This window comes from Hydra vulgaris, chromosome 05 (genome assembly GCF_038396675.1).
Source record: "Hydra vulgaris chromosome 05, alternate assembly HydraT2T_AEP".
Classification (NCBI taxonomy): Eukaryota; Metazoa; Cnidaria; class Hydrozoa; order Anthoathecata; family Hydridae; genus Hydra; species Hydra vulgaris.
In genome coordinates this window covers 35,457,641-35,474,076 of record NC_088924.1, presented here as the reverse complement: position 1 = coordinate 35,474,076, position 16,436 = coordinate 35,457,641, and the positions used below count along the sequence as shown (strand labels likewise).

General features: G+C 26.0%; 1 protein-coding gene across 4 annotated transcripts in view; it reads right to left on the bottom strand.

Moving 5' to 3' along the window:
• LOC100204665 (voltage-dependent L-type calcium channel subunit alpha-1D) overlaps positions 1-16,436 on the bottom strand; it is a 196,755-nt gene that overhangs the window by 88,530 nt on the left and 91,789 nt on the right. For all 4 annotated transcript variants that reach the window (XM_065798025.1, XM_065798024.1, XM_065798026.1 and 1 more), the window contains 5 exons: positions 4,274-4,440; positions 4,076-4,188; positions 3,219-3,331; positions 381-512; positions 215-293 (listed from right to left, as the gene is read on the bottom strand). In XM_065798025.1, the coding sequence (XP_065654097.1) occupies positions 215-293; positions 381-512; positions 3,219-3,331; positions 4,076-4,188; positions 4,274-4,440 (604 nt within the window). The remainder of the gene's footprint in view (positions 1-214; positions 294-380; positions 513-3,218; positions 3,332-4,075; positions 4,189-4,273; positions 4,441-16,436) is intronic.

The following is a 16,436-nucleotide window of genomic DNA, read 5'->3' as shown; positions in this document are numbered from 1 at the left end:
CAGTAATTGCCCACAAGACAACTACTGCACACCATTCATTTTGTCATACAAAATGACTGATAATTAGTTGCTAACAACAGTACACCTTCCAATTCCTAATAAAAAAAGTTCAGTAGACCATTGTTAACAGTATTTTCTCCATTGATATATAAACAGTAATATATACTCAGAATTTGATCTATAACCCCTAAGTTCTTATAATATTTTCTTTTACCTGAAAAACAGCTAACATAGCCTTGGGAAAGCTATCAAAGTTAGTCCGAGAACCTTGTATTCTTCGTGAAGCATGAAACCTAAAAATTATTATTTAAAACTATGTTTATGGCTAAGCTAAAATGAAAAAAGTCATTTTTAATTAAGGTTAATTTCAAATAACTTACTGGCCACCAAACAGCTGCATACCAAGTAGTGCAAAAATAAAAATAAATAAAAGAAGAAGAAGAATCAAGCTAAGGATTGACCGAATAGAGCTCCTCAATGATGAAATCATATTTTCCATTGAAGTCCAAAATCTATAGAAAATAATTTGTGAACAAATGCATGTTTTTAAAACCAAACATATTGGCTTTTTTACAAAACATTATGGTATAAACCTTTTATTCATAGTATACAGTGTGTTATTTTAATAATCTAGAACAATAAATTTATTTTTTAAACTTAATAATTTTAAACCTAATATTTGTCTTATACCTGAACAGCAGAAAAGCCATAAAAATTTCAAAGCTGTAGCAGATTTATTTATGCAGATCTATGTTAACTGATTCAGCAGAGAAAACTTTTAAAATTGTGGACAGCTTTGTCAAAAATAATTTGATACCTTAAGTAATTGTGAATAAACATTTAAGACTTTTGTTTTGTTTTGTTTTAAAATAGTAATTGTCTTTTATCATTAATGTTTTCAGCTTTTAATAAAGATCTTTTGCTGAATTCTTACAAAAGTAACTTTTTATCAAACTAAAAACTCAAAACAAAACTTTTTATCAAACATAAAGTTATTGTTATGTGTTGTACTTAATATTTAGCATAAAATATTATCATTAAGATAATTGCAAGATAATATGGTAGTTGAACCTTATACTTTATACTAGTAGTTCAAACCAATAAAACATTCTGCACATATTTGTTCACTAATTGTTTATTGTTTATTGCAAAATGGCAACTTCAATTTTACAAATGATTTGCTTTAAACCCAAAAAGATTTTCAAGTTTGGTGCAATTATTAGATAAGTTATTGGAGAAATAAGAAACGCCAGATTGTCTAAAGATTATCTAAAGTATTTATAAACAAAATTAAAAAATTTTATCTATTATTTGAGAAGAAATGGAAAAACAGAAAGACATTAACAGCACTTTCTGAACACTAATTCTAATTGGATAAGTAAAAACACTGTATCTACTGATCGTGTATTATCTTACCACAGAGTCAAGGAATCTTTATTATGCTATCCTCAAAGAGTTATAAGTACAAAAACACCTACAGAACACCTCTAAACACTTGTAAAAGCTCTAATTGATTACACACCCTTTTTTTTATTTCTATCAAATTCAAGTAATCACCAAAAAAGTACAATTACATACATATGATAAAAATGGCATTAATATGGGAATGCAGTCAAAGCAGAAGTAATATATACAAAGGTTTCGAGTTTAACCAATCAACTTTACTAAACTATTACTAAACCCATAATTTTGAAAAATCAACTTTTACCTACTAGGTTTTATGGCACATGAAATTAGGTCTTAATTATTTTTCAAGCAATCTTTAAAAAAAAAGTTTAAGATCTAAGCGTGATCTTCATGTGCAAATTTTTAAGATTTAAGCGTGATCTTCATGTGCAAATTTTCAAGATTTAAGCGTGATCTTCATGTGCAAATTTTTGAATTTATCTGAAAGTAGACTGTTGACAAGAGCCACAAACAGCTTGCCAAACTAGATCTTCCCCAAAACTTATCAAGACCTAATATCTTAAATTTTGGTTGAATTTTTCTCTCAAAATATCTCAATAATAATATCTTGAATTTGCATTTAAAAAATGCAAGATGCTTTCTCTACGCATTTCTTGCTTTGAGCATAATTTTTTTATGAGTAAACTTATAACTTATCAATCAAGTGAAAAATCAAACTTGACACACAATTTAATTGTATTACCATAGTAAATTTTTGAAACAATTAACAATAGAACTGGTGTGTTGTATAGAGTGACCTCTTCAAGGCTAAGACTTTTAAATGTGCTCTTTGCATTTCAAACTATTTAAAAGTTAAAACATGGAAGAGTGAACAAAAAAAAAATGACAAAATGGGAGAAAAAAAAATCCTGAAAAGTTTAGATATGAATTAGGTCTGAACTGATGTGCCTAAGCAGCAAGCTGGAATACAAACAATGAAAACTCTGTTCATGAATTTTTCAGAAAAAAAGTCATTTGAAATAACAGCGCATTTGGAATTGATACTGCTCAAGAATTATTTATGAAGAAAATAAATTGTCATAAAATAAATTAAATAAACTTTATATATAGGCAAGAGAACAATATCAATTGAATTATTTTTTATAAAGCTCTATTTAACTTATTTAAATGTAAGGGCAATTATGAAAACTTCATTCTTCCATTTGGAAAATATTCGGAAGAGGTTGAAGAGGTTAGAAATAAAAAAAAATTATAGAGAAAAATTACCAGGAAGACATAACTAATAGACACAAAATACGGATTTTTTAAACAGACTGGCAATTAGTTCAGATCTAGCTATAGCAAATTTGGATGTCATTGCTGAAAATTAGGCATTTTAAAATAAATTATGACTTGTTAGTTTTATTAGAAAGTAAGCAAAGTAAGAAGGTTTTAGACAGTGAAAATTTTGAGACACATTTGAAAACTCACTCAACATTTAACAAGCTGAGAAAATTTATGCTAACTGATTCATTTGTATTTTCTTATTTAATGGTAAAATATAAAACTTAATATTCAAAAAAATTCAAAATAAATTTTTTATGTTAACCAATTTTTTTTCAAAACTATATACTTTTAATCAACATATATATATATATATATATATATATATATATATATATATATATATATATATATATATATATATATATATATATATTTTAATAAATAAACAAAATATAATAAATAAATAAAAGTATGCATATTTAGTAAATATACCAAAACATAAAATATTTTAATAACTAATGTTTGAAAAGTTAAAGAAATGAAACCTAGTCAATTCAAATATTCGAAGAAGTCGTATTGATCGTAAAACACTGATTCCTATACTATTGGAGCTATAAAACCAATTGTAAGCTAGGTCAGCAGTACTTAACCAAACAACCTATAAAATTATTTATATGCATAATCAACCATACATAAACAAAAAAGCTAGAAAATTATTTGTATGATTAGTTTAATATTGAATAATAATTATCTTTATCAGAAGATTGCGCAATTTAAATTGAGTAATATTATTACTAAAAACAATTAAAAACAAGAACTGTTTACTTTCAAAACTCACTAATTAACATTTTAAAATAAAAATATTTATTGTATAATAATTGCCTGAAGTTTTTTCAATCTGGCAATAAGAGAGGGAGAAGGTGGGGGGGGGGGGATTTGCATGATTCAAATGTTACGTAAAAAACTTGTTTTCAAGAATTTAACTTAAGATAAAAATCTTTTCTGTCAAAAAAAATTGTTAAATATTATTGAGGAAGAAGTGACTTGTGTTGGCAGTGCTTTTTATTTAGAAGTCTAAAAAAGTGGTTTTATGGGACAAGGAGGCAAGAGAAGATAGGTAATAGCTTTTTTTCCTCTAATAATAATGTGGTTAAAGGGATCAATAAAATATTTATGAAAAAGTTATTGGGATCATTATACAGAAAAATAAGCTTATAAAGAATATGAAAAGAAGTTTACTATCTTATATTAGGCTAATCTAAGTAAAAATAATTTTTTTAAAGTAAATTATAATTCTAAAAGTAAATGAAGTAAACTTTATGATCAATAATTTTTATTTCTATTTTTTTATTTTTTAATAATATTTATCTTTGACAAAAAAACATAAATATAGACTTCGTACAGCAAAATCAAATCGATTAAAAGATGTTTTTAAAAATGTTTGCATTCCAACTCCATAGGATTGGATTAGCATTTCCATAAAAAACAATATTGTGAAAACCGATTCAGACGTTTCTAAATAATAAATCAAAAATAAAGTAAATATAAATAATTAGTTACAAACAGCAATATTTTGAAAAAATTATCCATAAAAGCATACCAAGTAAAATTGTTAACTGTGCACTCTGTTTATAGTGTCTGCACGCTATTGATATAGTATTCAAAAAAACCAAAACTAATACAATCCAATAAAATGCTTTAGTTTTTATAATGGTGTGAACATAACTGCGAAGTTTTTTTTCATACTTTTGTGCAAGATTATGATTCCTAAATTGTATAACTACACATAGCACAAATATATATATATATATATATATATATATATATATATATATATATATATATATATATATATATATATATATATATATATATATACATACATATATGTATATATACATATATATATATATATATATATATATATATATATATATATATATATATATATATATATAAGTATATACATACAAATTTATATATATATATATATATATTTGTGTATACACACGTATATACGCACACATATATACACATCTATGTGTATGTATGTATGTATATATATATATATATATATATATATATATATATATATATATATATATATATAAATGTATATATACATATATATATGTATATATATATAATATAAAGCATAGCCACAAAAAAGGTGACTCAACTTAATTTAGCTTTAAATTAAACAATACAATAAATTTAGCTTTTAAGCACAAACAAAAAATTTTCTAAAATTTAATTACTAAGAATGTTGTTAAAATTAAAAACCAACTATAAAGGAATTTAAGCATTTTCTTAAAATATCTTGGATTGTCATTTAATACAGGTCAGACAATCAACTGTTTTTCAAAAACTACAAAAATCATTATTGATCAATTGCAAGTCTGGATTAGGGTTTCTCATTTCCCATAAAAATGTAATTCCCTGGATTCTGGTGCATAAATGTTTCATTTCTCGGGAAATCCTGGGATTAAGTAACAAGCAAGAATTTATCCAATTAGGTGGAAAAAAATGTGTAATTCAAAGAAACACACAAAAAAATGCGTTTTTGATACTATTACTTTTAATGAAAAAAGATCAATAAATTAAATACAAAATAATTCATTGAAACTAAGACTCTCAAAACATACATAAACTTCATTAACATTAAATTCGAATAATATTCGTAATGGAAGCATCCAAATTTTGATCAAGTGTAAATTCAGATGTAGTCAATCAATTTGGTTTGACCATAAACAATGTTTCAATCCCATCATTAATGCATTCTATTTCTTCAATATCAGCGGAAGTGATTTGTGTTTATAATTTGATGAATTATTTAAATATTTTAGAAAGCTAACTAAATATTTATTCCATTTTTTGACAACTCTTTGTTGCACATACTGCAGCATTTTAACTGAAAAGAAAGAAATTTTTGAGCAAAAACATCAAATATAAACACTAATACATGAACTTTATCAAGTAAGGATGCATTGCGTTAGCCAAGCCTTTCAATTCCGAGTTTTATTGGTTGTAACGCCATTACTACAGTCAACACCACTAAATATTCCTCCTCTGAAATATTGTTAATATTGTTGTGTTCAAAATCCATCAATGCTTTTAATATACATTTTTAATGCAATAAATCACTCCAACAAGTTGTTGGAGTGATTTATTGCATTAAAAATGTGCATTTACAGTCAAGCCAAAACAACAAGTTGTTGTTTTGACTGTAAATGACTAAAGTCATGAAATTGCTTTCTTCAGTCTCGTCATCTTTGCTATTATTTTCATCAGGATTCTGGCTGTTGGATGCATTACACTCACTGCTCAATAAATTTGAAATCATTGTTTTTTGTAGAGAACATCACAAACTACTAAATGTAGTCTATGTGCATAACAAAGCTGGTGCTCCATCCAACTTTGTCTTCCAAATTTTTTCATAACTGATGCACCATCAGTTATACTGGAAATTACTTCTTTAAAGATAAATTAAATTTGGATAATTTATTTTCAACCATATCAACAAATTTTTCAGCTGGAAGCAACCCAAATATTCAAATCAAGCCCAAGTTCCAAAGCGTAATGAATGCAAATTTAAATATAAGTTGGGTTGATTTTTTAAATATGTGTATTTGTCCATCGGAATAGAGAATCTTGAGCCACATTGAATTTGCATAGTCATTTTCTTAACAACTCCTTATTTTGCTACATGGTATTGACTTTTCACCAAATTCATTACAAGTAAAGGGTTTTTTGACAACATCATGAATTATCAGACAAAGTTTTTCTTATAAATTCAAATTTTGCCCCCAAATTTTAAAACAATTTCTTCTACAGATTCCTTTTTTATAAATGACATAATTTTACGTTAAACATTTCTAACTTCAAAATCTGTGTCTTCATCTGGTCTTTTTTAGTCTTTGTGAAGATTTTTTAAATGAAAAAGATGACCACTTGTTGAAAATCCTTTACACATTATTGTTGTTTTACATTTATTACAAGTGGCAGATTCTGTGTTTTTATCATTTGTAAAACCTTTTAAAAGATTTTTAAGATGAAAAAGATGACCACTTGTTGAAAATGCTTTACACATTATTGTTGTTTTACATTTATTACAAGTGGCAGATTCTGTGTTTTTATCATATGTAAAACCTTTCCATGTCTTAGATCCATTTGACATGATGCGGTAAATTTATTATCTTATTTAATATAATTTAATATTAAAAATTAATCTATTTTAATTTATAATAATAAATATAATATATTCGTAATATTATAAATTAAATCATATATTATATTTAATATTATAAATTAAAATAGATTAAAATATAATAAAATGATATTATCTTCAATTTAATCCTGAAATCGTGTGCTGATAGTAGATTTACAGAGTATTTTAAATTAGTTGTAATTACTAAACATTTTTTTTAAAAGAAAAGAAGAAAAGGAAAGGTCCTACCTGTTATAATACCCTTTAGCAAAAAAGGAAGAAAAATAAGAAATATATTAAGTAAACATTGGCACATGATAAAAAATGACAAGGATCTGAAAACAATATGGCCTTCAGTATCAACTGTTATTTGTATCACTAAGTCAATAAAAGAAATACTAATTCAGACACCCATAGGCAAATATCCACCCTAGTTTTATAGTTTTATATTTATACAGTAGCATGCAAAAGTAACCAGACAAGATATAACTTGAAACAGCCTTTGAATGAAAAATCCAGTTTCTTTCAAATTTTCACTGAAATGTTAAAAAATTGATTGCAAATCTAAAAGCAAATGAATTTTAACTAAATCTAAGCATTTTAATCGTAAAATGTTCCTTTAATTAAAATACTAATATATTTTACTTTATTTTAAAGTAAATTGCTTTAGTACTTTGTTGGGAAGCCCTTGGCATTAATTACTGCTTGACAGTGACAAGGCATTGAACCAGCTTCATAATCACAATAATTTTGATTTTTCCCAATTCTTGTTTTAGAGTATTCAATAAATCAAATTTTCAAATTTATGAAAATTTGATTTATTGAATACTCTGAAACAAGATAAATCAAATTTATGGGAACACATAGATTGACAAATTTCAGGTTTTCAACCTGAAATTTGTCAATCTATGTGTTCCCATAGATGTTCAATAGAATTAAGGTCAGGAATTTCCTTCCATCATCCATAGAAATTTCCAATTCCATTAATTGAATTTTTTTGTTTTCGTTTTTACAAGGGTTGAAGTGTCTTTTCAGTCATTATCCTGCTGAAGTATCCATCCTCAAGCCCTGAAAAATGTTCCATGCAAAATGCTGTTTTGGTAAATGCTGAAATTAAAGAACTTTATAATGTAAAATGTAGTGTTGACACAATCAACCGTCTTTTGAGGTCTGCAAATCTATTTGAAAGACGTCCTTCAAAGGAACTTTTTATTTATATAAAGAATTGAAAAGCACGCTTAAGATTTGCTAATGAACATTTGAATTGGGCAAGAAAACAGTGATTGAAAGTACTTTTTAGTGATGAATTTAAGTTTATATTATTTGGATCTGATAATAATAAATATGTCTGTTGACCAAATGGCCATAAAAATGATCCTAAATACCAGCTACCAACAGTAAAACACTGAGGTCCAAACGAACTGTTGAACTATGAACTGGGCTAACTTGAATAGAGATAGTATCAGTTCGATCCATTTGATTGATGGCAAAATGAACAAAAATATAAACAAAGATATAATTAAGGATGTTATGCTACCACATGTTAAAGACAAAATGCCTTGAGGAAGGAATGTTTTAGTAGGACAATGACCCAAAGCACACTTCAACCCTTGTGAAAAACTTTTTCAAAATCAAAGAAATTTGAATAATCGAATAGCCTTAGCAAAGTCCTGACCTTAATTCTATTGAATGTCTATGTAAGCTCATTGATCGACAAATTTCAAGTCGAAAACCAACAAGTAAAAGTGATTTATTGAATACTCTGAAACAAGAATGGGGAAAAATCAAAACTATTGTGATTATGAAGCTGGTGGACTCAATGTCTTTTCCCTCTTGAACAGTAATTAATGCCAAGGGCTTCCTGACAAAGTACTAAAGCAATTTACTTTAAAATAAAGTATTTTCAATTTAAAAATTGTTTAATAAAAAAATCTAATTCAATTTTTTTTTTTCTGTCCGGATACTTTTGCACGCGCAAATTTTAATTAAATGAACTTTTAAGAATAGATTGCTTAGATTTAGTAAAAATTCATTTGTTTTTAGATTTGTAATCAATTGTTTGACACTTCAGTGAAAATTTGAAAGAAATTGGACTATTCATTTAAAAGTTATCTCAAGTTATGCTCTTGTCCGGTTACTTTTGCATGCTACTGTATGTTTCCAATATTAAATACCATTGACAGTCAAATTGTTATTCTTGTTGGCTACTTCGACATTTTTATAAGGATATTTCAGTTGTCTGACTATTCTAAACTGTTTGTTGTGCTAATAATAATATAGGTTAACAACATTTTTATTGTTGGCAACAAACTTCGCTAGTAACTTATTGCTAAATATTTTTTAATCATTTGGTTGTTATTAAAAATGTTTTAAAAAATGGTTTAAAAACTGTTTCACCTCATTTTAATTTATTTAACAATTTTTTAACATACACACATTTTTTTGCGGGCTGTTCACTATGCTATACTTTTAATTTGTTAGCAAAGTTTGATCGATGTAACTATGGCAGCCTTAGGTTTTTTGTAAACCTTGTATGGTTTTGTTGTTTTTCTAAATTTGCATATATTTCTCTATCTTATTGGCTAGCGTGTATTTCTCCAAAAAGTATCAGTGACTAGTTGTGGTTTTAATAAAATTTTATTTTATAACGTTTTTTACATTAGCAGTGTCATGTAGTAATTTGAGTTTTTTTATTACAATTTATCATTTTATTATTTTATTCTATTTGTCTATCTCGACCAATTTTCTACCAGTGATGGTACCAGTATGGTAAGTACTTATTGTTATTTTATAGTTTTTGTTTATTAATTTTTAATAATTTAATTTATTTTTCATTTTGTTATATTATTTGATATTGAATTCACATTTCTTATTTTCTATATTATTTCATTAAAAATATTAGTGCTTTACAAAATTGGGTGCAGTTAGGGTTTCAGCTGTTTGTTATGAAGTCCTGTGTTACTGCAGTATGGGGCAGGCATAAATTGCGGAGTAAAACATAAACAGTGATGATGTTTTACAAAAAAAAAAAGAACAAAAAGTCAAACGCTGGATTTGAATTGGTGAAAATAAACAAATGGTACAAGTATTTCAGATGGCAAGATGAATTTTAGCCTCCAAGCTTTGAATTATAACATTTTTATTTTTTAACTGTTTTTTTAGCTGGTTTTCTAACTATTTTTATTAATATTATTTGTTGTTTTCAAAAAAAACTTTTACTGAAGAAAATGAACTTTTAGAGTGTCAAAAAAAAAAAAATTAAATCCGAAAAAAGTTTAAAAATTTATTTGCATTCTTTATACATTAGCATAGCATTTTATTTGTTATCAAATTCTACAGGCATGGCAAACAGCCCAATTTTGAATGTGGTTTCAAATCCCATTTAGTGAAGCTTTTTACTTTTTTGAGGTTTCAACATTTGAAAATGTTAAGGTTTCCAAGTAATAATAAAGTTCATCATGTTATTTTTAAAATTCAATACTGGTTTAATTTGTTTAATGTATCATTGATTATGGATATATTCACGGACGCTTCCAGCTGGTCTTGATTGTAGATAAAAGTTCCTTAATGAATGAAGTTGGTAAAAGTTATTAATACATTTAAAAAAGATATTAAGTTAATTAAGTCACTTCTTTCTCTTCTCATTGGTTGATAAATTAAATCTTTTTAACCTTTTAATCTTAATATTGACCTTGCAATCTCAAACATCAGAAAATGTTGAGCTTGTAACCTCAAGCATCAGAAAATGCTTGAAAATAACACAAACATAAATTTTAAAAATGCAGTGTAAAAAGTTCTTTAAATATATCAAATGTATAGAAATACATTGAATAATTAATATATAGAAAACATATTTCCTATATTTTCTATTTTCAAATATGTTAAAAAACTTGTGTTACAAAAAAATATGCCTAAAAGCTACTTACTTGATCTTAATTTTTAAAAAAGCCCCAGTATAATCCTTTATCCTTTTAGGGATTTATGACTATTACTTTGTTTTTCTTTTCTTCCTACAATTTTTTTTTATTTATCATCAGAAGACTATTCCTTATTCCAAAAATGTAAAAAACAACTTTTTTAAATGTTTTAGGCAAGTGCCTAGTAATTTTGTTGTTCAAGATAACTATCTGACACGAGCCATGTGGCATACTCAAACTTCTAGCATGTTGGTACTGGTATTAAATGAGGATGACTTGCAAAAAGTTTAGGTAATTGGAGCTAACACAACCTCATCCTCACCTCTAATTGTCCCTTTTCTAGAACTATGTCTTCTAAGATCATAAAATTTTTATCAAAAAGTTCTATCATGAATTATATCATAATTTATCAACAGACTTCAAATTTCACCAACATATATATATATATATATATATATATATATATATATATATATATATATATATATATATATATATATATATATATATATATATATATATATATACACTGAGGCATTTTCGTTTAGACGCATCAATTTTTTTCTCTTTGTCTTAATTTTTTTCTATGAATCGTCAACTGATATGCATGCAAGTTATTATCAAAACAATTGTTGTGTTGTGGGCTAATAAAAATCACAAAAAAAATTTTTCTATGTGTCTTTATTAACATGAGAGTATGTTTGATATACAAAAGTACATTTTTTAATTGGAATATATCTATAGACGCAGTCATATTTTTGACATTAAAAGATGGAAATTAGTAATGTGTATGTCCTCCATTACACTGGATCACCTCAAAAATTCTGCCTTTCATTGACTCCACTAGTCGTTGAACTGTTGTTTGATCCAACTCGGACCATGCTTTAAGGATTTTACACTTTAACTCAGTAACAGTTTTAAATTGGTGTCCGGCTGCTTTAGCGTCATAAACTTTTCTTGATAGCATTCCCCACACGTTCTCGATTGGATTTAAGTCCGGGCTACAAGCTGGCCATTCGAGAACCGGGATGTTGTGGTCTTTAAACCATTTTATAGAATGCCTAGATGTGTAAATTGCAGCATTATCTTGCTGAAATATGGCATTATCGTCCATGTTTTCATCCATATAAGTTATGAGAACATCATCCAGCATTTCTGTATACTTTATCGAGTTCATTTTAGGTAAACCACAACACAGAGTCAATTTTCCTGAATAAGAAAATTCACCCCAAACCATTAAACTCCTCCATAATTTCGTTTTGTTTGTGGGTCATTTATTCCTCTTAGATCATGCCAATAACAACTGTAAGAGTCCAGACCATCTAAATTGAACTTTTTTTCATCTGAAAATATTACGTTTTGCCACTCATGAGTCCAATGCATGTGGTTTTTAGCAAACTGTAATCTAGCAATTTTATGGTGTTTTTTTAACATTGGTTTTTGGTGTGGTTTCTTCCACTTTACGTTTGGTGTTGTACGTAGAATATGTGCAACATGTTTATTGGTGACAGGCAATAATAATGTATCCTTTATTTGTGTTGCATTCAATTTTTTTTTGGTTGCTTCGAAGTGAATTCGATTAATTTGCCGATTTGTTAATTCTTTGTTGCCGTTTGTTGCTTTTTTTACACCATAATTGTCACCTTTTGCAATGTAGTTTCGTACAACATGGTCAGATCTTCCAATTTTTCTTGCTATTTCTTGTATAGAAAGTGCTGGTGAGATTTCTGAGCCACGATATAAATTAATTTGTATTTTTTCAGCATCTGTCAAATACTTTCCTTAAGGCATTTAGTAAAATGCAATAAAAATGATACTGGCAGAGCAAAAGATCAAATTACACTAAAATTTATCTATTTATTTGTGTAAAAGTGATTAAAAATCAATAATTACTGTTATTAACCTGATTGCGTCTATAGATATATTCCAATTAAAAAATGTGCTTTTGTATATCAAACATACTCTCATGTTAATAAAGACACATAGAAAAAAATTTTTTGTGGTTTTTATTAGTCCACAACACAACAATTATTTTGATAATAACTTGCATGCATATCAGTTGACAATACATAGAAAAAAACGATAAAGATAAAGAGAAAAAAATTTATGCGTCTAAACGCATAAATTTTATATATATACATACAGTATATATATATACATACAGTATATATATATACATACAGTATATATATATACATACAGTATATATATATACATACAGTATATATATATATATATATATATATATATATATATATATATATATATATATATATATATATATATATATATATATATATATACTGATGGTAGCGGTTAGGGATTGGACAATCTTCTCTAACACCATAAAATTGCATAAAAGAAATCATGCCTGTGAGCATGTATTTCGAGCTTCAAAAGTGAAATTGTAAATTGAATTATTAACATATAATACATTTTTTAATTTTATTTTTATTTAATTTATTATTATAATTCAGTTATAACAATTAATATTTCAAATTTTAACAATAAGCAATGGCTAGCCGTTGCTAATTGTTAAATAGCAAATTCCACATCTCTGCGCAAAGTTAGAAAGACACAAGAATTTGACAACCATTGTAAGATCAACACCCCCTACAATCCAAGGAAAAGTTCTGTCCAGTTCTATCAAAGATTTGAGCACAAATGAATCAGGAAACACTTTAGCTTTGAAAACTTTTGGTTCAAAACAACTTGTTGTCTATGTTAGAAAGTTTAAGAAAGCTTTCTTTTCTTTGGATAAATTAAACAAACTTTAATTAAAATTACATACCAAGTTTTAATCCTTAAATTTTTTTTTTTAATAATTTACTTCTAAAATTTATTTGTTCTAAAATTAATTTACTTCTAAAATTCATTTATTCTAAAATTAATTTACTTCTAAAATTTTTTTAATAATTTGCTTCTAAAAAGTCTAAAACCAATTTTTTAAATAATTTTGTTATGACTTCTAAGTAATTGCAATATGATTGAAGTTGCACACTTTCTGAGGAGTGAAGGAGGACGAAAATATATGGAATCTGGTTTCCATATTAAAATGACTGAGAACAACAAGCTGATTGGAAAATTATTCAATGGTTATAATATCCTATTGTTATTAGGAGAAAATAAAAACATAGAGGTAAAAAATTTATTACTTACAATTTTTTTGATAACTAGAACGTAATCTGTATAATTCATTTTGGTTTTTTATGCATGCATATTGGTAGAAAAAGCTACTCTTAGATATATTGCAATGACATTAAAGAGCTTGTAGCAATGATGCTTCATCACAGACATCAAGAAACAAATGATGTTCATATCAAATTAGATTTAGATGGAGGGCATAAATTCATTACAGTTATTCTATCAATCACCCTATAACCAGAGTTAGGAAATAATAAAATCCTAAAGAAATTGAAACAAATAAAGTGTGACAGTTATGTGTTCGAAGATTTCAAAAATTCAAGTGTTCACTGGGTATTTTGCCTTTATTGAACAAAAAATACCATGATCTGAGGATAATCTGCACATAATCTGCACATAATCTGTGGAAAATTTTGGATAAGTAGAATATTTCTACCTTAGATTACACAGTATCTGAAGATCTAAAGGTTTTGCTTCAAATGGTTGGAAAACAAACTGCATCATCAAAGCACCCTTGCCTGTTTTGCATGATCTTATCTCCTAACATCTTCAAAAAGCTGACCATTATTCTTTAGAATCTTTGTGTAGATTATACGACCAATGAATATTAGATAGTGCAAAATTTAAAAAATGCAAAAATATACACAATATGGTTCAACCCAGAGCTTGTAAATATTCCCGGTCTTCATATATAGTTAGGTGTTATAGACAAAATTTTAAAAGAAGTTGAAAAAAATTTATTTGAAAACAAAAAGTATGAGTTACAATTTGTCAACCGATATCTGTCTACAATAAACATCTGCAGAATATCCTACCCAGGGCAGTATCATATTATCAAATTCATAGACATGAAAGGTGTGTGAAGAGTCTTCAGTATTATAAATAAATGTTAACTTCGATAAAAGTACATAATATTAATTAATTATAATAATAGTAATTAAATACTTATTATTATAATACTACAACAGTTTATGCAAGGATGCATAAACTATGACAATTATTCATAAAATAGAAAAAAATTTATTTTGTACATTTTATTTTCTGTAGGCTTAGGTTACTGGATCAAACAAGCTCTTGAATCTATTCAACAGGATTTCAACCAAATTTGGCAAATAAGAAAAGTTGGAGAGCAAAGTTCAAACTATGTTTAAGTGCTTAAAAATGTAGTTGTTCTTACAACAACAAACACTTTTAAAGTAGCTTTCAATTTGCAGGTAGCTGTAAAAAGTACAATAGTAATCTCCTATGAACAGCTGTTTAACATAATTTTTTGACATGATATGATGATACTATATTATATAATTTTTTATATATATATATATGATGATACATATTTTGCATGTCATATGTAAAATATAAACAATAATCTAATCACATAGACCAGATAATTTTTTTTACGGCAATAAAGTAATTGTATTTAATACTATTAGACCCCTAAAAGCCCACCACTGGGGTATGGTTCCTAAAAGGATTTTTTCAAACTTTTTTTGTGTTATTTTAAACTAGATCGAAATTCATCAACATATTGTTAGCCGAGAATCAAAAGGTCGTATGTCCATTTTTTGTGTTTCTGAGAAAATTAAATTTTAAAATTAAATTTGTAAAAAAAAATTTAAAACTTTAAGAAGATTTAAATTTTTTTAAGATTTTTTTTTAAATTCATAGATTGCTTTCCCAAAACAAAACAATCAGTCATTGTAGCAGCACTCCTTGCATGTTCTCTCCATTTAAGTTGGTTGATGTATGTAAACTCTCTACATGTTTTCCTTATTTAAGTCACTTGATGTAGTGTCACTCAACAAGTTACACTCAACAAAGTTACCTTATTTAAGTCAGTCGATGTAGGTTCATTCTGTTTCACTAATCCCAAAATAAATAAGCCAATAAAACGAAAAAGAAAAAACAGTTAAATAAAACAAATAAACTTAAATAAGAAAAACAGTAAAAAAACAACAACAAAACAAACATTTTGAACTAAAAAAACAAAGAGCATAAGCTTGCATTTTATAATAATATTAAGTTTCCTCCAGTTTAGTTTAGTTTTTACCAAAATGGGTATAAATAATTTTCTTTTACTAAAATTGGTATAAATTCTTTGTTAATATGTTATATATATATATATATATATATATATATATATATATATATATATATATATATATATATATATATATATATATATATATATATATATATATATATATATATATATACATATATATATATATATATATATATATATATATATATATATATATATATATATATATATATATATATATGTATATATATATATATAGACACACACACAAAAATACATAATTGCTGCAATTATCCCTTACCAACTAATAATAATAATTAAAAAGATACAATAAGTTAAACAAACTTTGATGACTTCAGAAAGATTTACTTATGGTCAGATTTAAAAGTTTATTGATTTAAAGTAATTTGCTCTTTCATTTGACAATAAAAATACAAATAAAAAAAGTATTTAA